This window comes from Mycetomoellerius zeteki, unplaced genomic scaffold (genome assembly GCF_001594055.1).
Source record: "Mycetomoellerius zeteki isolate Tzet28-1 unplaced genomic scaffold, Tzet1.0 scaffold35, whole genome shotgun sequence".
NCBI lineage: Eukaryota > Metazoa > Arthropoda > Insecta > Hymenoptera > Formicidae > Mycetomoellerius > Mycetomoellerius zeteki.
The window spans coordinates 465771-493040 of NW_017257338.1; the positions used below are offsets into that span (position 1 = coordinate 465771).

Consider the following 27270-nt stretch of genomic DNA (forward strand, 5'->3'; position numbering starts at 1 on the left):
TCTTAAAAATTTTGAATAAATATTATAAATATATTTCAATAAAAAAATTTATATACAGGGTGTCGCATTTAAATGTCCAAATTTCAAAGAAAGACAAAATTTATTACTTATTCATTCACATTTATTTATTCACATTGTCACTTGCTTAATGCAGATATTGTTCAGAAATATTAGCCCCTTGAAGCAATGCACGCGTTGCGTCTTGTACGGATAACTCGTATTATGTAGCCAAACGCTGATCTGATCAACATAATGACCGATCCAACACTCTTTTGTCTGGAAATCGGTGCGCATACTCTAGCACTGCCTCTGAAACATTATCTCTGAAGTCGTACACAAAAACAATAATATTCCAAAAATTACGTTTTGTCTTTTTCGCGATTTTCTCCAGAATGAAGTAAAAACGAGCTTATTTTTAAAGGACTTTTTTTAGTTTATCAATTCCTTACATGCTCTCAAAGTTTGGCCATTTAAACTCAGGACCCTGTATACTGAAAATTTATATATAATATCTAAAATTTATATATAATATCTAAAATTTATATTACTTGTGATTTAAATTTATTATTACTGCGAACACTTTATCACATTATTTAATTTAATTTAATGTGCGATATAAGAAAAATCACATTCGTATATCTGATCATTAGTTGCACTTTGTTAAGAAATTGACATCGCGTCTACTGTTTCCTTCTCTTTTTCCCACCCCATCATCCTCAAAGCCTCTTCTCTGCACGACCAAAAACACAACAGTTGCGCGAGACTCAATTCAATTGCCATGTCAAAACGATGTGAAATGGGATTGATGTAATTTGGTTAGGCGAACCCCGCGTTCCTCTCCTGCCTAAAGTCCATCAGTTGTACAAGGTGTCCGGAACTTCCAAATGATACTTTAAGCGCAGTCTTTATTTCCTCTAAATCACAAATAAATATTTGCTCAATTAAAATATCAAAAACCATCGAAATTCTTTAACGTGCAAATAAAATTGTATATAACTATCGCCAATATTGATATCCGAGGAACAAGAATCGATCTAGATATCTCGTAATCTCATTATTTTTTTTGTAACTTTACTGATAACTGCGTTACTTTTTTTCTTTGATAACTGTAACGAAATTACATTTTTTTGGTAACGGTAACGAATTTTACAGTTACTTTTATCGTTACTTTGCACACGATTGGACACAAGCTACTCATAGTGCTTGAGACTAGGCACCTGTCCGCTGTGATTGATGGTCGTCGATTTTAAAAAAATAACGAAAAGTTACTTTCTCAAGTAACGGTAACTGTTACTTTTTCTATTCGGGGTAACAAGTAACTGTAATTTATTACTTTTAAAAAGTAACTTGCCATTCCCTGATTTTAAACATTATTTTAATCTCAATGCGTTTTAAAAAGCGACTAATATAAAAAATATAGGAAAGTGTAATAGATTTCGAATTGTCTCTCATCAGAATTTGATCCGTTCATCTGAGGCACCCTATACGCGTATATAACTTCCTGCGCGCGTACTGGGTGTTTTGCTGCAAACGACTCGTTCCGGGGCTGATTCTAATGACTTATGAAGTCAAGCCAAATGACCAAGCCGCGTCGCCCTCTTATGGCGGCCCTCCGCTCGTCAACGAAGGACGTATATACTACCGCGTATGTACATCTCGTGCTGCGCCGTGTGCCGCGACAAATCAAATAATTTCACCCTGGGAGAGCTCACAATCACTCGCTTTCGTTTAGTCTGCCTGTCGCATATCGCGCGTATTACGCTTGCCCTGTTGAGAACAAAGAACAACATGGGCCTAAAAGGACATGGAAAAATCAGGGATCCAACTTTTTGAGATTACAGGAGCTTATCGAATTCCAAGCGAATTAACAAATATTGTCAACAATAGACGTGGAATGTCTTTTCTTTTGCATTTCCTCCATTATATATATATATATTACTTTATTATTATATGTTATTCTCCATTATATATTAATTTTGTTACTGCCGTTTTATTTGTTCAACTTTAAATTTGTTGCAAATTTATATTTGCTATATTTTCATTTACGTTCGCTTTGCCTGCTTATATTTAAATTTGTTATTGTAATACAACTTTTGAATCTGTATAACTTTCTCTTTCTCTCTTTTTATGGGATTTTAAAATTGATGTATATTATATAATAATTTACAATTCATATTTAGCGAAAATATAAAATATAAATTTTGGAATAAACTAAAAAATTTTATATTAGTCGTTAATTTAAGATAGTTTATCACATCAGTATAATTAATTATTAGTTAATTGCAGTACAGTTAGTTTAATGCAATAGGAATGCAAGATAATGAAATATTCAGTAAAGAAGAGATTCATGTAAAGATGTAGAATTATGCAAAAAGGGATAAGCGAAAATATAACGTCGCGTCGGTGTGATAAAATTGCAAACGCAAATTCACGACGAGAAGCAAATGGAACCGCGACGACCGCTATTACCAGAATCGTTATTACCCACTCGCAAAATGCTACCTGGGAAGAATCGTTTCGAGAAAACACGAGCGTGATTTACGCGGAGACCCGCCAATCGTTTTACCGATTACGGAGATAAATGCGGTCGATTCGGTCGTCGTTGCACGTCACATCGGGTTTATGACATCGTGAAATGGGTGTGTTCCCATTTCGGGGGTATTCGTGAAATCATCTCGTTGCCGCGGTAAACTTCATTAAACTTCTATTCCGGCTTGCCCCGCTCTTGCCTCAATGGCCGATAATGGGGCGCCCGATGGAAAAATGGCGATGGCTAATTAGAGCCCCGGGACGAGTGAGGAGGACAGAGAGGGATAGTGGCAGGCGTCACTTAAGCTCGAGTATCGCGAACAATCGCGTCCCATTAATTGCACGACGAGATCTAATTAATTCCTGCCCGAGCGGAGTGCGTGGTTAATTAAATTTTCTTATTGGAAACTGCTCGCGCTAAGTGCGAGCGACGAAATTAACGAGACACGTTGTTTAAGCTGCTGTGATTATAAATTTCCTTCGCGTCGATAGATCTCACAAAATCGCGAAAATAGCAATTATATTGTCTATTTCATGCATGCTTATAACAGCTGCGTTCTTTGTAAGACAACTCGCCTCCAATTAATATAGTTGTTACTTCGTGTTTATTATTGTTTATATATATAAATTCACACCGAATTATTATTAAACACTAAGTTCTACCTCAGATCAAATAAAACATTTTTCTATTTAATTGTGTGATAATCACGTATCGAACTAACGTCTTATTGTTAGTTATTCTTTATATTTCATATCGCAACTAGACTGCAGGTTAAAGGTGACATTTTTTGTAGTCTATTATGACCCAGAAAACCAATTAAATATTTTCTTCGTACGTAAATAAAGATCGATCGAATGAATCGAACTGTTTTATGATTTAATGTTGATCGTGAATGCTTAACACAGAGCGACAAGGAAGCCCTAATGCGTGCATGATGACGCGCTTAAAAATTACATTTGTGTTTTAACGCAACAATTAATTTCGATAATATAAACCATAATCTCTGATAACATAATCCATGTGCTGCATTATCCCAATTTCAACGAACGAAGTCGTCGACGTAACAACATCCGCGCGTTTCACCTAAGAGAAACGTCATGGCGACGACGCCGGCGCCACTTTGATCGGTAACCTCGTTTATGGTGACGCTGGACACAGAATGTAGGAAACATCGATAACACCGGTGACGGAAATATCGACTTTTGAGAGCTGCCACGAGCATCCCTCCCCCGTAGCGCGTCCTGCCCTCCCGCGTATCCTACCCTTCTCCCGGACCGGTACACCAGCCCCTGGCAAATCACCCATCATCCCCTTGATTCTCAGTTGCGCAAAAGAGACGAAGAGGACGTGACAGGGAGGACGAAGATGGAAGTGCTCGGGATCGGGCAAGAGAGAAGAAAAGAAGGAATAGGACGAGAGGGTAAGTAAGAGGGAAAAAGAGGGAGGATCGACGAGTCGCGGCGAGTATGGAAGAGTATGGATCGATGGAAGGGAGGGATCGGGGGAGGGCCGACCGCTCTGGTGGCGGTTGAAAGAACCAATTTTGTCCTAATAGAAAAATCCCCAGCGCCGAACCCAATTTATAAACCCGCAAACATGGCTGGCGTAGGGCGCTCGCCCGCTCGCTCGCTCGTCTCACCTCGTCTTACCGCGCCTTCCACGAATTCCGATACACAACTGCGCCGGGATTTGAGTCAGCCATGCACCACGTATCCTGGATAAAGGGGTTTTAAGGTGGGAGTCCTCGGTGACGACGGGGACTGAGAGAGAAAAAGGAAAAGATGGAACAACTACTAACCGCGGTGTGAAGTTTTCACACTTAGTTGAGAGGCAGAAGTCATTCGAAGAAGAAACGTTGGTCCTCGTTGAAGTCACTAACTTTAAAATTATTAGTTAGCCATTTTGCTCAATAATCGATATTGCGAAACAGTATATTCACGTGATATCCTATTTTGGAATAAAAATTTTTGTCATAAATTGTTATAAATTAATTGAATATAAGTATAATATAAAATATAGTAAAAAATATATATGTCGTAATAATATTAAACATCTAACGTTCTATATTAAGTCAGATTTTAATATTTCTCTGATAATAACGCGACGCAGATATAACAAATTTTAATTAAACGTTTGAGGCTTTTTAAATATCTAAATACATACTTTACTTATAAATTGTTCAGACAAAAATTCTTCTGATGTCACTTTGATGAAGCAATTTACTTTTATATTCTACGTTTACTAATTTTAAATAGTCATGAATTATAATTAATGCTTATAAAAATTTTGTAATAATTACAAGTATTTATTATTATTTATTCTTAATATTTGCCATCGCATGCAACTATTTCGTGAGCTGATTATTATTAGTATGCTATTAGCAACGTCTGTGGCTAAAGACAGAATGAGAGGAAAGTTAGTAAACGGAACACATGGCCCGAAAGGGTACTCCCGTATCGGCTACAAAGGTATCCAACAGAGATAAATACGTCGAAACTTCCAGCGCACGCCTCACCTAGTTCTACCATGTATCCTAGGCATATGTACGCAGCAGGAAGCAAGGGTAGTCCATCTGCAGCGATCCGATTTTAAGATAAAGGCTTGTCGTAATCGATTTTAAATTTGATAACGTTTAAGCCTAGACTTCTTCATATCCAACATCTTTGCTATTATAGTATTTATATGTTTCCTACTACCATGCTTACAATTATATTCTATTTCTCACATCCGAATGCAATAAATAACATAGATTATAATAAAAAAAAAAGTACATTTAATTGCGATGTTAACGCAATATTGCTTTTTATCATCTATTAATTTTTAGCAAATTTTTACACATACATTTTTCGCAATTTAATATTAGAAGTACCAATACTATTAATGTTTCTTAAGGCCGCAGAACAGACTTTTGCATAACGCATAACGCATAATACGTAAGCGAATCAACTAATCAGAATCTTTTCTTTCCTCCCATTCCATGGAAAAGAAGAATTTCGATTGGTTGATTCCTTTATGCACTATGCATTATGCGTTATGCAAGAATATGTGCTGCGGTCATTACTAAAAACAAGCGAATAAATTACTGTAAAAATATAAAAAGTTACGATAAATCAAATATTTCGTCAGTATAAAGAACATAATTATCGAAACACAAATAAAAAATTTTCAGACTCCTATTTTTTGCACAAGAAATATAATATTAATTAGGAATGCACCGGATATCCGAAAATTATCCGGTATCCGGTATTATCCAGCACTTTTTTACTATCCGACCGAATAGTCGGATATTATTAGGATCCGGGAATATATCCGGTTGAAATTTTATATCATTAAATTGTTGATTTTTTTATTGTATGTATAAAAATTCTATAATTAGGTATGCATACTCATAATGCTATAATATCTCATACATTGTTGCAAAATTACAATTTTTTTTTTCTACAATTTTTTTAGAAGACAATGAAAATATCGGATGTCCGTCCGGATACCCGATATCCGACGTTACATTCTTTTCAGATATCTGACATCCGGTATCCGGTAATTTTACACACATTCCGGTGCATCCCTAATATTAATCTATAAAATAGAAATAGTCAATATAATAATTCGATAGTTAAATATTAAACGATTAAATTTAAACCAGGTCCAAAGTTAAACAACATCTTGTTCTTTTTCACTTCCAAGTGTATTAAAATATATTATTTGAATACAAAATTTGTGGTTAAAAAAACAACCATATGTTAATCAACCCATTTCTATGGTCAAATTGCTTAGTTTCTAAGTAAACATTAACGTGTGCATTAGTAAACAATAAAGTTTAAGTAAAAATACATTTCTTAAGTTAAATTGTTTAATTCTATTGTTTTAATTAAATTAACGATATGTTGAGTAGGAGCAGTATAGTGACCTACTAGGAATGATTGAAAATTACTCAAATTATAATTTGACATTATGACTTTAGCAGGATGCTTGTAAAATTAATTCATTTAATTTTTTGAACAGATTACCGAGCCTTCCAGAAATTGGGTCTCTGCGAATTCTGAGTCTCAGGACACAGGCGATCTTAGATGGTAGAACATCTCTGTCATTCTCCCTCGATTCTCAATGTTTCGACTGCGTGTTCGCCCGGCATTACTTTCTCTTGACGGCTACGCTTTTAATCGCGCGTACGGCAGCCTGACCCCAGGTCTATGGTCCCCGTAGTTTATTTAACAACGCCCTGGGCATCGGTAAACACGGGTTAGCGAATTGGCCCCAGGGCGAGACCGAATGATAGTTAACGTACCGCTAAACGCCATTGGAGAGGAGAGACCTCACGTCCCCCCATCTCCTGCTGGCGTATAACCAAGGCTCGTATATTGCGTACGCGAGGGGAGCGAAATTTAATTTTGTGCTTTTTGTACACGCCAAATCGTCCTTCCCCTCCTCCTCGCCTGTGCCCGCACGCCACCACCGCGCGTCCTCCCTGTCTTCATCGCGACGAAACGACCGAGGGCAGGGAGGTGGGCGAGCGACGCCGGCGTCGAAGAGATTTCACCGAGCTTTCATGGAGCGTCAGGATGGCATAGCGCAGAAGCATCGTGGTGGCTTCCACGTCGTTTAACACGAGTTTATTTTGCGTTGCTTCGCACAATTCGGTGCAAGGCGCGCCGAAATAGCCGTTCACGTATGCATCGCGACAGCGACCATTTTTCACGCCCGGGCCCATCGGGTCACAATCTAAGCTGACTAAGCTCGCGAATTTATTGTTATTCGTATTCATTACATGTGGACATTAAAGACGCATCTCGCCATAATTAGGACGTATCGCAGACTCAAGCACTTGTTCGTCAAAAAGTAATAATCCAATTTCGAATAATATCCTTAAAATCACATTTCATTACAGCGGGTGTTAACATGACGCTGTGTAATTAATTTTCGTGTGTCGTACACTCACAAAGAAAGTAGAGTTAAATGTTACAATCACGACACGCTTGATACTCCATTTTCTGCCCCTGATCCAAATTATAACTAAAAGCTAACTTTTCATTACAAAAAATTTTTTCGTCCTGTGTCGGCTGCTGATAAAAACTTGACGATAATGATCTTAATTTTTAAAGAAGAAATAAGAAAATAATTTCACAAAATTTGAGAATCTTTCATAATAGAGACTGTAAACGCGACTATTCTCTTGTCGGACCGCTTATCCACAAATTCGCCGCTATTTAATTGAGAATAATGAGGCTTTGATCTACATAGACGACTCTAATGAGAAACGTAGAGGCTTTATTCAATGAATTTCGCAATTCCAATTCACATCCCGCACTCACTGAAAATTCAAGCACGCTTCACTCACGAGCTTCCGCTAATTCGACGTACAAAAGAACACCGCGTCGATCTAACCAATGAAAGAATCATGTATAAGAGCTAATAAAATTTATAGACCGTTGCAGCTCGTCCTTGCGATTTATTCTGTCGCTTCGTAGACATTAATTCATGTGCGAGCCGATAAAATGTACAATAATCGACGCTAAATTGCACATTGGATTATCTCGTTACGGTAACGATAATCTTCGTCACGGTTGTGAAGGCCGTGAGGTGCTCCTAAAATGAGAAGTTACTGCGCGAATGAGAAACGAAGAGGAAGAGAAACAGAGAAAGAGAAAGAGAGAGAGAGGGAGAGGGAGAAGGAGAGAAACAGAGAGAAAAGGAGCGAGCGAGATGGCACAGAGATGGTTGACTTGATGAAATCATGCCGCGAGAATTAAACGGAGGATACCCCCGGCGTGTGTCGGCGTTGCGGGCGTGTGGAGGCACGAGAGGACTCGGGCCCGAGCTCCAATTGGCGGGAGCAAGACAACGGTAGGAGTTGACTGCAGTGTATACACAGTTAATTAAGCTGGAGTACCACGGCGGAGCCGCCGGAGGAGGAGCGGGAGAGATCCAGCCAGAGAAAGAGACAGACAGAGACAGAGAGAGAGAGAGAGAGAGAGAGAGAGAAAGGAGGAAGCAAGAGGAAGAGCTGGATGGAAAGCAGCGAGAGGAAAACAGAGGAAGTGAAGTTGAACAGAGATAGCGAAAAGAGATAGAGAGAGGAGAGAGAGAGAGAGAGAGAGAGAGAGAGAGAGAGTGAAAAGCAGAGGTCGGACGGAGCAAATGCGCGCTGCATGGAGAGAGGGACAGAGGGATGCGCCGTTCTGTCCTGTGGGCTGCAAACGTAATTTGCTCTCTGGATATGCAGTCCCAGCGGTTCTCACCGTGGCTAGTAATAACGCTGCCTGTCACACCGCGATATTTGATATTTTGCTTTTTTTTCCTTCTTTACGTGGAACGGGAACCGTCAAAATTTTCCCTTTGTGTCGATAGAAATGTCGGATAATTGAAAGGCGCGTACGCGCCTCGAGACACTCGGCTTAATAGGGAGGAAAAGGGTACCTTGAGCTATTCCGACATTAGAATCTTTTGCGTTCGATGTACGCTAATTGTCGCGTTATTATTTAGTTCGCTGGGAAATCTCTCTCGAGACAACTCGCTTCACGGAAACATCCACATTTCCTCTATCTCTTTCTCTCTCTCTCTCTCTCTTTCTCTCTCGTAAGCGAGACTGTGCACGAGCCAACCTTCGAATAGGACCTTCGCACAGCGTGCATCTCACTTGTGCGCCCGTTGTACACAACGGATTAGGCGGTAGTAATCCGCAGATCCGACCTCAAAGAGCGCCACCCGCTGCGAGTTTTCCCAAAACCTGTCGTGAAATCCGTCTGACCGCTTTATAATAGAAACGAAAACGACTACTGTGGCCAAACAAGCTCTCTCGTGTCGAATCGACAAGATCCATGAATTTCGCGGTGGGGCTTGCTCGAGAAACGGAAACTGCACCCCGGAGTCTCGTCTTTTATTCCACGCTCTGTCTCGATTCGCACCTCGAGGAGAGTCTTTAGAGAGAAAGAGGTGGGGAAGAAGCGGAGGAGACAAGGAGAAAGGAGGACCTCAAGAGAGAAAATTGGAGCGGATTTTCGAGCTTGAGTCGCCGAAACGAAATTAGACTTATCTTGATCATCGCAGATCCGTGCGGACAGCTGCACTCGCAGTACAGTTGAAGAATGAAGACGAAGAGCGGTCCTTCCTTTGTGGCTCCATACTCGCGTCAGATTTGCAAACAGTTTTCGAAAGAAGCGTGCATTCGAGGCCACGACGTTGCTCCTTTCGACGGCCGGACACGCGCCATTGTGAAAACGACCGATAGGAACCGATGGCGGATCTAAGAGCACGCCACAATGACATAGTCGAGAAGTATCAAATGGGAAAATCTCGATACACAGAAGCCGAATTTACGGTAATTTTCGATGCGATTCGTTTGCCGATGGATCGAGAATGATAGGAGGAGAATAGCGAGTTTTTGTACAATTTCAAACGTCGCTTTGACGTGGTGTCGAATGTCTTTTATTCTGAAGAATGCAGCGCATTCATGCAGATGAGATTTCCTTCGACGGCATGAAAATATCATTTAACTTAATTGCTTGGTAGTTGATAATTATCCCCCGACTTATTTACAAAAAACCAACAAGTTCCAACAAATTATGATTATAACAAAAAATATAAACGAGAGATTCATTAACTTTCTCTTCATTATAAAGTTAGATTTTATCATATAATTCATAGAAATATTAATCTTATAGGTACATACAAAAATATCTAATATAAAATATTTATATACAAAATATTATAAAATATTTATCTTTACTTATATAAAAAAATAAAATGCTATAAAATATTTATCTTTACTTAGACGATGTCTTCTATAAAAAAAAACTATACTTTTTCTTAATATATTTATTAAATTATATATTATATTTATTATATCACTTTTATTTTAAATTATTATAACTTTTCTCATTTCAACTTTCTCAACATTTCTTTATTTTTAAAAATTATCTTTAAAAGACATATATGTTAAGAAGAAGTCTTGTTTTTAAAAAATGTCTTGTTTTTCAAGTCTCAATAATTAAAATTACTTTATGTCTTTCTGCGTAACAAAATTATATGCGCCGTAGCTTCTCTTTCCTCTAAAAAAAAATCGTTAGTCGTCAGTGCTTCGGTTAAGTCGAAACGTTTAACGGGAATAGCTACCTGGCTTTATCTGGGGACCTCTTAAGAGTACGCCTGGAGATCACTGTCTCTCTTTGTCTGGAAAATTAGCTAAAACTGGAGCTAAGTGCACCGAAGCGAAGTCGAGACGAAACGGCCACGGAATAAACGCGTCGATCTAACACAGGTCGATCCCTCCGTCGAGATATTTATCGCAGTAAGTGGGATCCGGTTAAATGCAACTCGTGATCTGATTTCTGCGGGACCTAAAAGCTTTCCTCGCCCGTCTGACTGGCCCCACGAGGGCTGCGAGCCAGATTCGTAGCGCAGATTTGGCGCCGATGAAAACGACATTGTCGAAAAAAATTGTTCACGGGATATTCACGCGCGTGTGCGAACATAATACGCGCCCAAGAAAGCACGTGGGAATTGTCTCAGTGCTACCTTTGAAACGCGACATAAAGAGACATATTGCTTTAATTAATTAAATCGATGTCGACTTGCCGAATCTCGATTTTCTCTTTTCTGCCTGTTTCATCCTCGAGTTTAAAAATGGCATTGTTTATAAAATGTTATCGACTTTATATTGATAACAAATTCAATCGTTAATCTTTTATTAACTACTGCGAAAGTAATAATAAAAACCACGATTAGGCCACGATTGCCACTTTTCTAATTGTTAGTGTTCCTCTGGAGAACTCTTCTGCCGGAGATCTCGCTATCCTGCCGGATATTGATTGCCACTATCAAAATTGTTTCTGTCTTGCGTTCTCTGAAAGAAAGGTCACCAGATCTGACCCTTTGATCGGAAATTTCTTTTCAAAACTGAAAAAAAATCGACGTATGCGCCTAAAAAAAAACTCATCAAAATTTTTACGGTTAGCCGTAAAAGTAAAAATTTGTTAAAAAAGTCGGAGTCTCCGGTCAAAAATTGAAGAGATAGCAATCGTGATTAAGACATGACTAGAATAGGCTGAGAAATTCTAATTAAATATGATTAATTATATTTGAAATTACATTATGATTTTGATTTTCAGAAGACATTTTGTTATAATAATGAGATAAAGAAAGAATTATTTTTTATTTCTCATGTTTACTAAATATAAATAGAAAAGAATATATTGAAAAAATATGTTTGAAACGGAAGTTCATACGCTACGAACTATAAAATTCATACTATAATTAAACTAAAAATGAACGAAGTTTAAATTTAAAAAAGGGGCTTTAAAGTTTAAAATATTTTGCGGTATTATTAACTGTACTTATCTATTATATATTTAAGCTGAAGATGACTCAAATTTAGAGTCGAAACGTACGAGAATTATTGTAACTATTAAATTTGTTCTCGCATTATAAACAACTTGCGATTGACTCCTATGATCTTGTTTATATTACTTTTTAGTTGCGTATTAAAATATTTTTTGGAAGGAAAATATTTTTTGGAAGGAAAATATTTTTATTATGTTTTTAAGTTTCTGTATGAGTTGGATAATTTCTACATGTAGAAAACTGCGAACCAGAAAAAACGGAAAATTTTTTTCGTACGTTGTGGGTTTGTCATGTAGCCAAAAAATATTTGCGAAAATTTTCGACGTTTTATTGTGAAAGCTTAAAATTTTTCCTACAAAATTATTATTTAAAAATGTTCCTACGATTTTTTATTACTGAGTTGTCGTGGATCAAACAAAAGGAGCATTTTAATTCTAATTACATATAACTTTGTTAAAAATCATTGTAATTAAAAAAACAGATTCTTGAAGTTGAAACCTTGCTCTATCAAATACGAGTAGTATATTGCCAATTTTTTCAAAAGTATGTAGATATGATACAAACGAAGTAACACTTTTGTTCCAATCTAAGAGATCTATCGAACAATAAAGAAAGTGGAAAAGACAAAGAAAAGAAAAAGTATCCTTATTGCTCAGATTGGAGTTTTTCATTTTTTTTTTTACATTTTGCAAATTATTCTTCCTTTCTAAAGCCACGTGATCGTAAACACGATCGTAAACGCGTGAATGATGAGCAAACGCAATATCGATACTGCCACCATTGTGATTCATCCTCGCACTGAGCTTGGTTCTTTTTCGCGATCGGTGCAATGCATACATATACAATTCGATTACAGTGGCGCATTTTCGGCGACGTGGCCCGGCGCGGCCGCGCGCGAACGAGCACACGCGGGGGTCTTTTCTATAACGGAAGAGAAACGCGCGAGCGCGAGCACTCTCTCCGCAACGTATAATTTGCCTCGATTTAGTCGGATCGATTTTGAGTAGCTACTGTTTCGCTACAGGCGGATATCTTTTGTGGCGCGGTTTTGTGGGCGTACACTTCCCCCCGGGCTAAAACGCCAAATGGTAACGACGATACGCGGAATCGAACGTGGAATGGGAAACGGGGATTCGTTTTGTGCGCACGGTTTTCGGCCGGCGCGACACTCTCTCAAAAAAAAAAAAAAAAAAAAAAAGAAACAATTTCCAACGTGGATCCGCCATTCTGATAACCGGAAAACGTTCACTTCTCGTCTCTTTGTCGCGAAGCTAATTTTGGGAGTTTGCGGAAGGAAATAACGGTAAAACAGAAAAAAAAATTCTGCTTCAAAACGCTATAAAACTGTTTTCACCAAAATAAATTCCCGTCTTATCGTACGAGCGATTTCGCGATAATATTGATTGCATCCGCGAATTGGCTCAAGATAGCTTTGATAGTTAAATAAGTAGTAACGACATTAAATTGTGAAATTGATAAAAATGCTATTGGTCCCGATAATAATCGCGAATCTACGGACATAATATTTGTTTTTAAACGAGAGAATTTATTTGAACTTGTGACATTTCTATGTGTCAAAATTGTATGCACATATGACGCTATACAATACATACACAATCATTAATGTAATGCATAATATTATGTAAATATACTAATACTTTGACAGCGGCCAATAAAATAAATGAGGCTTTATTTTAATGTATCGTACTAAATTTTAAATATTGTCCATGTAGAAATAATATTTTTGTTTGTTAATTCACCGCGGTAAACAGTCGTTTACAGAAATAAATACTTTGCTGTCGGAAAAGTCATTTCAAATGTGGTAAATATTTTTAGTTTCCCTGAAAGACCGTAAAAACTTTAGTAAAGTCTTTGGATTCTTAATGTCCCGAATAAACATTGATTTTCATGCCAACATTAAAAGTTAAATTCATCAAATTTGCAATTTGCATCGGTTTTAATTTTTGAGGAGAAAGCGAGTCGCCTATAGAGGAGGTACGAGCCGAAACGACCGTCACGACGCAAGTAGGCGCATAGGTGAATCACAGACAAAAGCGCGGCGCGTAAGGTCCCGCGGATCCGCGGGGCATCCAGAAGCGTAGGAGGCTTGGCGTAAGCGGTAAGCTTTACCTCATTTCTGGCAATTACAGGGGATGCCAGAATCCGCCGCAAGAATCAACCCACTCCGGCCGCGTGTGTGTACCATCCACCTCTGTTTAGGTGAACCACCCCTTCGCGGTGCGCGTGTGCGCGCGAACTCGCTTGTCCTGTGTTCGTCCCTTACACGTACTTACTCGTACACGCGCAGGTACATGGGCGCACACAACAGCATACCCTCGTGACGTTCACACGTACACCCTTAGTGGGGACGAGACGCGGCGTACGGCGTCATGGGAGCCCGTCTACCCTCCTCAACCCCTGCGGCTACCCCGTCCAGGAGAGAGGGTTACCTCGAAAACCGATCGGTTGAGTACCACTGATCTCGCCATGTTCCCGGATCCCTGCCGCAATTGGTCGCAAACCCGACGAACGGCGTCCCCGATTCGTCGAGCCAAACCACGCCTCCACGCGGCTCATGCCTGGACCACCTCTTTCACCGGCGAGTAGTCTTCGGGAGTAGTTGTGTACAGCTGCAACAAAGGCCACCCTGGTAGACGACGGCCGGCTAGTCCTCGTTGACACGACGCACGCTCAAGAGCTTCGACCCTAACGGGAAAGATTCTACCTAGCCATCTGACGCCGGCGAAAGTTAATAAGCGAGGACCAAATCGGACGCTCTATCAAGAAATTAGGGGATACGTTTCCTCCTGTAAACGGTTTTACTTTTCCTGAAATAAGTAAGCGATTGCGGTGCAGTCAAGAAATCGTTAAAAGACTCAGATCTTGGACGACAATGTGGTGTTAGTAAACAATAGCAAAGTACTCCACTTTTGAAAACTGATCGATACTGGTGATAAACACTTGGGAAAATTTAGATGAAACATCCGTTTCTCATTGATTGTCTGAATGATTATTAGAAGAGACAGGTCAGTTCTATGTTGACAGAAAATGTTGATAAAAGTGCCATGATCTATACCATGACTTGTGAAGAGGTGACGTGTGATTACGGAGATTTATTACGAAATTTAACTTCGTATATCGAATAGGTTTCGTTCAATTTTGCGAGAGAGATCAAATATTGGAGTGAATACATCTATAATCGAATTTGATTTCGCGGTTGTTCAAGCCAATGACATGATCTTGTTAATTGATTGACACAGGCCAAACATTCTGGCACGACTAGAAAATTTTTAGATCTATAAAGAATTTATAAATCGGATATCTGAAGATACCTACGTTTTATAAACATTACTGACGAACTCAAGCAGTGCGTGATGTTGTTCGAAATGCACTTCACGGTGAGAGACACGTGTGCCAAAGAGTTTTGTCGTGCGATCGTCGAGCTTTAGTGCATCCGCAGAGTCACTCACGAAATCTTTAACCGTCGGGGGTGGTGATCCCGACTCGAAGCAATCCCCGGGGAGATTCTGCTGAGCGAGTTTCCAACAATGGATTCCCAGCAACTCGTCGACACGGCTTCGCAGAATAGTCAAGACATCGTTTTACCAAAACCAGCCAGCAGTACACCGCGACATAGCATCGACGCGATCCTCGGATTGGCCAGCCATAAAAGAACTCATCAGGAAATGGAGGACACTAGTCGCGACACGCAGGAAAATACCGGTACCAATTTACTTATTATAATCTTAGGTCTGCTTTTTATTTCTGCACTAGACCGCACTAGAATTTTTTCCACTTTTGCCAAATATAATATCAACCATGCCTATTTCACTTTAAGTTTCAAAAGTGTATACTGATTCAGTTATAGAAAACAGATCTCTTATTATATAACATTAGTAATATATGTAATATCCGAATTGAAGTTAAAGATCTGATTAAATGTTTATTTTTCGCCTTTAAAATTAAAAAAATTTTAAATAATAGCTTTTAAAATAACAGCTTTTTCTTTTAACATTCTGACGTTTAATATTTTACAATTTCGCGACGAATTTGACATACATTGATTAAACTAAAGTATCGATATATTGGAAATGTCTTTGATTTGTCAAAATTCAAGATGATATTAGCACAATTTTGTATATATATCCGTGATACGCTTAGATCTCTCAGCTAATTTAATACAAATATGAAAATCTTTTTCTTTAGCAATTTCTCTGCCAAAATTCTTGTACTAACGCAACGCAAATCTGCAAATGATTTTGTCGCTTTCTCGAGCCGACGGATTGATTCACGCAGAAGTTACTCCTCAACTTTCTGAGCTTTCCTCTTCGTGAGGCATGCAAAGTACTGATTAATTACACAAATCACCTAATTACAAAACGCTACTGAAATCCGTTACAAATACTTTCGAAATTCATTAACAATGCAGCTTCAATCGTTCGTCTCATCCGATTATTTTGATGTTGTTTATGGTTTTATTAGTCGCCATCACATCATTAATCTATCACTATTCATTATCCTATCTAGCTATTAATTAAAAATTTATTATACAGTTTATGGAATCCGTTTATTAATTATTAATTAAATCATCAATTTTTAATTTCTTTTAAATTTATAAGATCTCTGAGAAATTGTTTAATTTTGGACACATTTGAGAATTAATGCTTGAAAGTAATGTTTGGTCGAATATATTCGGATATAAACTTGTGGTATCACTGCCCCAAAACGAAAAATCAATAGCGCGTTAATAGCATAATTGCTAGAAAACCTAACTGAATTTCGACCGACGGTCGCATGTAGTTTTCCACGAGGTCTGATTATTTTTTCGCATTTACGGACTAATTCGATTAGCAGACTAAACCATTCCACTGTCCGTCTGTTGAATCTTGCATCCTGCCGGACAGACACGATCAAGCGCCGCGAGTTCGCTTTGCTATCCTGTCTGGCAACTGCGTTACGGCCAGTTAATGCGGTTTGATCGAGTTTCGATTAATTATCGCCGGGATCGCGTTTGATCGATGTACATGTCCTTTATAGGAATCCCGAGAACAAAATTTAAGAAAAATAATTGAGAAGAGCATAATAGAATTAAAGGAGTGATTTGGACATTCAAATACGTGGTGCGATGCAATAATTGTTCAATAATGAAATTAACAGCAATTATCAATTTGTCACAAAGCAATTTCTTTACATTCCTAGGAAAAAAATTAAGGAAAATAATCGAGAAAAGTATAATAGAATAGAATCAAAGCAGTGATGTGGACGTTCAAATATATGACGCGATGCAATAATTATTCAATGATAAAATTAACAGCGATTATAAATTTATTACAAAGCAATAAAAATTATATAATTATTGGAATATTATTGCAAAACGATAGTTGATCTTAACATTGGAAAATCATTGCTGTTTTATTTAACTAAGCGCATATGTGCTACATTTTATCTCATACAATATGTATAAAACTAGTAGAGTTTTCCATTAGAAAGTTTTACAGTTCTTTTTTTATGAAATTAAAGTGTTCATCAACTGGCTTTCTAGCAAGAAAAAGAAATATTTATAACTACACGTCATTTTATCGAGGCAAGATTATAACATTGCACTTACATACGTATACTTTATGATTGACGAAAGTTGTAACTCAATGAAATAACGTGTAATGGCATAGATAGGTATGTGTAGATCTAGATAATAATTACGCTCTTTGCGTGATTTTCTACCGTATTGATAAAATCAATTTACCGCACACTACTTCTTCACCTTCTCACGAGACATTTATGAGTCGCATTATTTAATTTACGCCGTATTTTCCGCGACCGTGATAAAGATTTATTCTAACAACGCAGCAACTTTATTTTTATCACATCGAAATAATTAACGTCTATACCATTTTATCGTACGACCATGATCCATATGTCGATGATTAATGTTTTTGAAGACTATAGCGGCTACAATGTATATTAATCATCGCGATACATGATTAATAATTTGAATCTCATCCATAAGTACCTATAGAAAAATCTTATGTAAGTATTTTATTCATTATTCTATTTAGTGCTGAAATAATCATGTTTTATAGAAAGAGAAAAAGAAGAAAAGGAAGACGTGTATCTTTTATTAAATTATAAAATTATAAAATTTTTATTACAAAATTAAACACGAAGATAAAAAGCGTTAACATGAGAAGATAAATTATACAACAATTATTAAAACAGACAATTATTAAAAGTATGTTTGTCCTCCTAAATTATAATTAGATATGATTATCTTTCAATAGAAGCTTAGATTCTCTCCTCCCTCTTCCCCCCCTCTCTCTCTCTCTCTCTCTTTCTGTCTCTCTAAATGGCATAATATAAATAGAGCTCAAATTAATTTAGAACATAAACTATAATTATCTTTTATTTAAATATATGTATAAAGTTTAGAAGGTTGCGGATAATATATTGTCTAAAGCCTCAATCATTCGGAGAATGTACACAGGTCTTGACCTCAATTTCCTGCGCGGAACCGATCTTACACCTGTCGTGGACACTGGGAGCATAGAGTCTCGTCGGTAGCATTATCCCAGATCTACAATAGATTTTTAAGCCTTAAGTCATAAGAAATGGACGAATCATAGTCGATTATTTTCCTCGAATTCGATTGTAATTGGTCAATTTCTTAAGACTTAAGGCTTAAAAATCTATTTGTAGATCTGGAGTTAGCGTATAATTGAAAAATCATTGATATCGCGACGTAGATCTACTTCTCCAAATCCAAACTAGACATGCTAATTCAACGTCGAACCGAATCGAGCGATCGACCGACCGACCGACCGACCAGGACGGTCGGTTATAGGTGGAGCGTGCTCTCGCTCGATGAAACATATATCCGATAATTCCTGTTTCGAGACACTTTCGTCTCGGCTCGCCTACGCTGCCCGCGAACTGTCATTCGTGTCATTCTGAAAGTGCGCGCACACACAACGGGGGCGAGAGCGCGAGTTATCGACGCAACACTTTCGGCGGAAGGGTCGGAATCGACAAAACAATTTTGTGCCGGCGCTACCATTATTGGTACGATACGCGGACGAAAAAAATGGGCAAACAGCTATCGGATATTATCGCCGTAAGTGATATAAATTAGCCGGAGCACATTCGCGTTTCCGCAGCCAAAAGCACGCGAATCGATATTGTTGCGCTTAATTTTCAACGAAGCGTTATATTGTTTCTCGCAATAACAATAGTTTCCGCTCTAACTAACAATGGCATAAATATCATAGTGTGAGTATTGAAACGCTTATTCCATGCCAATTGTTTATAAGTTTACTTTAAAAAATTTGGGAATATTAAAGATTAGAATACATATTGCTATGATGTTCACAACCAACTCGTTCACTTTTACATCAGGCTTCTAAAATGAACAAGGCTATGATTGTCATGATTTTTTAAACATAAGTCCAGTTTATTTATGATCAATACTGAGAAAAATGTGTTTGCTGACTATTGATACGATAAAATAATTTATGATTAGAAACTTAATTTTTATGTTATTTCTATAACGTTTTTATTGCTGCTATAATATTAGTGATAATATATAATTATATTCCGTAATTACGTTATATTATTATAGTAATAATAATATTTATAGTTCTATACCAAAAAATATATAGTTGAAAATGGCTATAAATTGTAATTAAATTAGTAACTGTAACCTTTTGTTTCTCTCAGTGTAAAATCGATCAAAAAGATGTTACGTGTAAAAGAATTCATATTATTCGCGATACACATGTATTTTAAATAATTGTATTAAGAATGTATTTCGATAAAATTAGATTAATTCTTTAATTTTACAAAACATGTATAATGAGGAGTTTGGTAAACATAGTAACGCAGCGTTGATCAATAAAAAATTTATTGCTTCGTTTTTCAGGACACTATTTAGAAAACGATTTTCATTACATTTTATAAATCAAATAACTCGTAATCTTATCGGAAGTAGAAACGTCGATAAAAGAAATTACGTCGAGAATTGGAAAATAAACGCATAAAAAATAAAGTCATTCTTATCTGATTCCAAACTATAACAAGCCTGAATAAGCCTGTCAAGCTTAATATGTCTGACGTAGGATTAATTGTCGGCGTTTATTCCCGGGGATTTACGTTGATCATTTTCGATGGAAATTATGGAGAGGCCAGGTGGAGACCAACCGCAAGAGAGAAATATGCTAAGAAAAAGACGGGGGCTGCTTAGCCGAGACCCAATCTTGTCCCGCTAATCGAATTATCATTAATTATGATACCGTACGCGCGGAAAGAAAGAAGAGGTAAAAGGCGAGGGGACCAGCCGCCACTAATAAGTATGGAGAAGAGCGGGGGAAACGACGAGCACGAGGAAGACAGAAAAAGAGAGGAAAAAAAATGGAGAAGAGAGGAGAGATAGGTGGAAGCGGCTTTAAGTCGCTTCTTAAGAGGTGAATTGACGTGCCTACTAATGGATCGTGCCTGCCTCATCTTCTTTCCTCTTTGCGCGCTTCATCTCCTTCCTCTGCTATCACTCTTGTAGTTTTAACGCGGGGCTAACAGGTCTGTTATCCTCAGTGGGAATCGGTCGTCTACTGTGCGGCCGCGATTGATCGAAATTAACTCGCTGGAATAACGAATGACCGCTGTCGCATCGTGCGCGCGCGAACGCGATATACGCGTTATTTGTACACGTGTCACCATGCTACATTGTCAATTTGGTATTTGTCAGCCCCCCGTTTTAGCTCCCGCTCTCCCGAAATAAAGTCAAATCGCATTAAGCATAAATCGCCGCCAAAGTTAGATGGCGAAGCGGTTGAGGTTTATTGATGCGAGATGATTGCTACCATATTAACCTCTGTGTGTAACTGGTTTTTTTTGTATCCGATTTATAGCAAGCGACAGCTAATATGTCAATACATAAATAATATTTATCAAATATTGTCTTTCACTATAGAATCGATGACGCAAATTTTGCTGACGAAGCTTGAAACTGACGTTTTCATATAAATATAGAATCTCACAATATATATATATATATATATATATATCCCTCATGACGATAACTTGTATTTTTGTTCATTTCGAAACTTTACACATCCTTTATTTTCAACAAATCTAGTATGTGGTATTCCTGTATATAAGTATTCTTCTTAAAATAAAAACGAATGTATAATAAAATATTTACACCGATACAACTGTTAATCTAATATTACTGCCATGCACATGAAAGAAAGGGAGAAAGAGAGAGAGAGTCCTTTTCTTTTTATTTAAATCGGAGTGCTCACTGTTCGCAAATAATTCTCCGTTTTTACGTGTAATTCATCGTAATCATTAATATTGCAGTATTGGAAAGATATATTGCAACTTGCGTTTATTACCCTGGCCGATGAAAAGGATGGAAAGCGTAAGATGGATAATGGCGGGGTAAGCCGATTAAACAACGTATTAGTCGAACAAATGCGAAATCGCTTTCAGTGCGCGAGATTAATCCCGCGACATACGCGAACAGCGACGTTAACACACTTCGAATTAATTCTTCGTCGTGTTATACGAGTTTCCCAGCGATTGTCTAATTCCTTTTAACGCCATGCTAACGTCGTTAACTTTCCGCTTCATAATTTCATCATCTGCCTCGCAAGTTTCACAATTATTCCGTCTAATTCAATTCCCGATACTAAGTCATCTTTCCGAGAACGAACCTGTAATTAATCGTATGCGCAACTGATAATATCCATGCTAATTACGATAAACCGCCACGACAAATTATCTGCAACGAGATCTCAAACGTGCTATTTATTCGCAGTAAATAATTAATTTCCCAAAATGTGCGGCGAAAATTACTCACCTAGAGGAACTTGATCAGCATTTGACAAAAACAAAATCACTTTATATTAAAAAACAATTAAAATAAAGTTTGTACTTGTAAGAAGATAAGTTGAGAGGAAAGCTTCTTTGAAAAGTATTAATAATCATCTAACGATCAAATTATATAACTCTTCGACAAGTACATGAAGTTATAGCCATTAATATAGAATGGACGAATAATAAATTGAATGAATATCCGGAAAGGTTGCTGAAAGAATTATTTGGCAAATATGGTAAATGAATATTTTAAATCAAAAAAGCACTAAGTACGAAAGATCTTGGTGCTTAATAAAATTTCTATGCGAATTTTTAAATACATTTTCTTCAAATTGTACATCAAACGCAGCCGGTTTTAAAACTAAAGTTGGAATAGTGACATCACAAATTAAATTAGTCAATAATTCAATGATTAAATGTAATCTTAAAACGCTGCAAAGAATATTTTATGTGTGAATAAATATTTTGTTCTATTTTATCTTTTTTTTTTTTTTTGGAAAATTCAATTTTTATTTTTTTCGCTGACATGACTCGCGTTATTACAATTTCATTACTTATTACGCGCGTATGTGCATGCACTACCTCGCGCCATCTGATTCGAGTTTGTAGGAAATATTTACGACTAGCTTTTACTGCTAAATTAACGCTAATCTGATCGCTGGCTCTGATATACGACCTACTCGCACTTATCAACGTGCAACTACAACTTCGAATAGAACATCTACATTTTGCAATAAGAACATCTACAATATAAATCAATATGTTTTTATAGCATTACACATTTATTCAAATATAGTACTTTTTATCATTGCAATGCCTTCTTTTTTCCGATTTGTTTACTTTGAAATTCAAACAGTCTTAAAAAGCAAATACTCAAACAAAGAAAGAATTAAGAAAAAAGAAAAGTAAATTGGACCAAGATTAAAGTTAATTTACATTGGAATAATTAGATAGATATCATTTTACAATTGCATTTTCATCTACATTCAAAGGAAAACATAATTGTAGCGACTATAAAGGTGTCCTATACAGTTTCATATGTAGAATTAATGTATACATATATAGTGGAGAGAACTATTTTATTTTGCAACTAACCATAACAATTTATTCAGCTTCCTATAAAATATAATGGTTCTGTAAAAAAATATGTGATTATGTAGAGAGAATGGATGTTCTTACAGAAATAATTATGTGTCAGGAGACAAGTATCTGGAAAACATATTACAGCATCGTTACAATATCCCTTTCAATTATATTTATAATCTAACAAAACCAACTGATAGATTTCATTTCCGGCCCGTTATTTTGAATTTGTCACTTCTAACATCGGATTCAATTTTTGTGACTCCCAAAACCCTCAAGTACCGAGTTTCATCAAATTTTAAAAAATGTAATATTATATTTGTCCGCCATATTGGATTCATTATCTTAAATTTTCAAAATTTTCAAATTTGAATTTTGGATTCAAAATCGACCCCAAATCTCCCGAGTGTCAATTTTCGTTGAAATTGACTTGATAGATAAATATATGTTGTAAAACCTTAATCATAATTAGTTTATCATACAATTAGTACCTAATACTTTTCTCACAGCAGCGATTCGAAATTTTTATAGGTGTAATGTCTTGATGAAGTGACAAAATCAATCCACGCCCGGAGCTCCTAAATACCTTAAATTTATGCACTATTGGTAACGTCTATATTGCAAAAAGTTGCACTGGTTCTACGGACCTAAAGGGTCGCGTCGCGTCGCGTCAACCCGGAGCACCACACATAAAAGCGCTTTGTTAGGGAGAGCAATTTCGATCGCGTGACAACACGCGGGGTACGACCATGAGGTATACGTGAGAGGGAGGGGGACATCAGTGATTACGTGTAATTTTATACCCATTTATTGCTAGGGGGTCTTGTTGTTTTTTCGACAGCAAACTTTTCGCACTTACCAGATCGCAAATTGAACGCAACCCCGCAAAAAATGGACAAGTCGAACTCAATCGTAGATCTTTACACACGTATAGATTCGTAGCCGACACATCACATAACGCTACTTTCTTTTTTGGAATATAACCGTTATTAAAGTCACTGGATAAACAATAAACTGGATAAGCAATAAACAAGTCTCCTCAATACATAATTAATATCATAAGCATACATTTTATACAACAAGAAATATCTGTTAGATAATTCCTTGCGGAATTTATTGTTTAATTTACGTTGTAATCAATGTTTTCGCTATTTTCTTGCACTCAGAAAAAAACGGTAATAACAATTATATAAGTGATAACTATACCAGTTTTATATTGTGTAGCATTAATATTCATAATTAAACAAATTATTTTATTAATTGCAATAACTATAAAATGTTTTGACGGTCCCACAAAATTATTTTCAGATTTGTATCTAAATTTTTAGATGCTTTAGTAAAATCGTGCAAAACCGTCCTTTCCGTGTACAATTTATAATTTACAATTTGTAAAATGTAGTTAATTGTCATCTATATGTATAATTGCTATTATGTTCTTTTCGTTTAGTGTGATAATACAGCTTTCTCGTAGCAATAATTGTCACAAGGCCGATTAACCTAGTCGAGATTTCGGCGACGATTAAATATGCAAAGTTCTTCTCTTTAATTGCGAGCGGATGGAAACACACGACCTCGGGGTCGACATCGTGCCGTTCCGCGCCAGTTTAACTGAATTATCGCTGCGATCAAGGCTTGCGAGTGGTAATTGGCGCGCGTGTGTCGCCGATCAATCGTACACCAAGCATCGCGGAATCTATTTTACTGCTCTCGGATACCGAAATGCCTCGTGATCGATAGCTAAGACTGCACCGAGACGGAAGTCTGCGCAGATATAGAGGATACGTCGAGGAAGAACCGTCGAGGAAGGGGCGGGGAGGGCGAGTAAACACAGCATGGAAGGGAACGAGTGAGAGATGTACAGGTATATACTGGCAGACACGGCGGAAGTAGAGAGACGCTCACGCGCGGTACAGTATTGGCGTAATTTGTGCAGCGATTAGCAATCGGTACGTCATTACCACGATTAATATTGACGCCTGGATAATTCAGGGCGCGGGTGTGTGTGCGAGCCGTCAGTCAGTCACTCCGCCTACTTGCTTGCCTGACTGCCTGCCCGCCTGTCTGCGTGCGTGCGTGCGTGCGTGCGTGGGTACCTGCCTGCGTGCGTGCGTGCGTGCGTGCACGTGCGTACATCACACGCGTGCAGACCGCGTTCGGCGGACTGCGCGGCCTTTCAACTGGCTCATAAAGCGGCAAGCAGACACACATACACCCACGAATACACGGCGCGCGATGTCGGCAGAGATATCCCAATAAAGCCCGCACGCCACTGAACAATTAAATTATTAACTAGTAACGATAACGAGGGGGCCGCCCGCCCGCCCGTTGATTACTATTATAACGAAGGCCCCGCGCCGTCACGAGCTATAAACCACGCGAAAGGTACGTAAACAAAATAAATCGTATCACCCAGGCGGGAGGCCTTTATCTTCATCCACCTTGACCTCTATGCACGTACACCCGAAAACCAGGCACTTCATGGAGTCTTGCGATGTCAGCCGCGCGAATTTTGCAGTAATGCCATTGCATTGAGGAGAAGATTGCGTACACGCGGTAATTGCGCAACTTCAACTTCGACGGGTATTAACCGTGTCGATACATACCACGGAGAATCGAAAAACCAGCTCTGCTTCCATTAGGCAGATGGTCATTGACGTTACGGCTGCTCAATTAGATGAACGTCGACGAGGTGAGGTCTAATACTGCGACTTAATTGGACACACGGTAGATTTAAAAAATATGTGCAAAGAGAAACCAAAATAAAACGAAATTTATATATTTTATATGAAAAAAATTTCACTTGAGCCTAGAGGGTAAAGATTTGTTACTCCCGAAGGAATGGTTTTACTAAAGTATTTAAAAATTTAGGTAGATGTAAGTCTGAAATAATTTTGTTTGGCCATTAAAATAATTATGTAAGAGTAGCTTAAACTGTCTATTAAAATGTTAAAACTTTTTGCAGCATTGTTAGCAATAAGCATCACTAGTTTTAAGATACATATCTGTGTTTACCTAAATTTTTAGATTTATTTCGGTAATGCCATTCTTTCCGTTTAACGGAAACGCAAGCTCATAATCTATCTTGGGCTGCAATCCGATTCACATTTACAAGGCTCTTGAAATCATTTTATCCTTGTTATATGAAAAATGTTAAATAAAGAACAAATGACGCAAATTTTGTGAGTATGAATCGGACAGTAGCCTTGTACAGTTGGAAAATTTGTGTTGACACATTTCACGTGTTTCAAACGGTTTACTGAAACTTTTATGTTAATTTAACACACAAGATAAATATATTAGAAAATAACATAAACATTTAAAAAATATAAAAATTATCAGAAAAGATATCACACTTTGACATAACTTAGAATAAAATTATGGACACATATTTTTTCAGTAAAAAAATAACATTTGAAATATATTATAAATTAACACATGCATACGTCTTTTATTCGTTTAACTTAGAATTTACATTTTAAAATTACATTATTTTTATGTTGTGTGTTCAGTTACTCGTAAATTGTGTTATTTGAAGTTATTTGAACATTAACAAATATAAAATATTAATTTAACACAAAATATTCAAGTAACGTAATGACATTATATTAACCCTCGGATATATTAAAAATTCAAGACAAAAACAAGGATTGGTTTAAACATAATTAAGTTAAACACAAAATATTTTTTATTGTGTACAATTATGATATATTTATATTTTAGCACCGGTATTTTTAGAGATATTCCCTAAAACAGAGAGTTACGAAAGTTAATTGCGATGTACTCCATCCTGATATTGTACCTACTTTGTCTGAAGATTGTTTTTCGCGAAGATTGTTTACTATCTGCTGTTTTAGCGTTTCTATCCGGACGAACACGTTAACCCGCTTAAGTAGAAACTCTATCCCCGCGACAAGAACCCGATGACAGCTTAAGAATATTACCTCGAACCATTGTTGCGATACACACATACGTGAGCTCGTCTGACGATTTAATAATTCAATATCCCGTACGCAAATAATCGACGAACTCGGTATTCTCATCTTGTAAAGATTAAGTGCGCGCGCGCGATCGTGTATCCTTTCGCTTCTTCATAAACAGCTGATATCTGTGAACGTGTGCGCGCACGTTGTAATAATGAAGGAAAAAAGTCTGCTGCGATTACTTGCGCGCCAACTTACAAAGTAATTTACTCACTCGCCGTTTTGTTAACTCAGTTATCGATTAATGCGACCGTTGCGTTGCCTCCTGTATCGGCATCGGTCATCCAGAAATTTAATTTATCGTAAACCGGGAAGTACCTACTAATGTAACCGACTCGATCTCTCTCCCCCCCCCTCTCTCTCTTTATCTCTCTTATAAAGGAGAGATACCGTGTTTTACGTTCGCTTACGCCGGAGAAAAAGCACGCCGGAGATATCGATCGGAAACCAGTTCGCTAATTTACTCGCTCTTTC

The 27270-nt window shown here is 37.4% G+C and overlaps 1 protein-coding gene across 1 annotated transcript in view; it reads left to right on the plus strand.

Moving 5' to 3' along the window:
- Positions 1-15412: 15412 nt before the first annotated feature.
- The window catches only part of LOC108725527 (retinal homeobox protein Rx1), a 61069-nt gene continuing 49211 nt past the window's right edge, over positions 15413-27270 (plus strand). Inside the window, exon 1 of the mRNA XM_018452581.1 lies at positions 15413-15589. Within this exon, the coding sequence (XP_018308083.1) occupies positions 15415-15589 (175 nt within the window). The 5' untranslated portion in view covers positions 15413-15414. The remainder of the gene's footprint in view (positions 15590-27270) is intronic.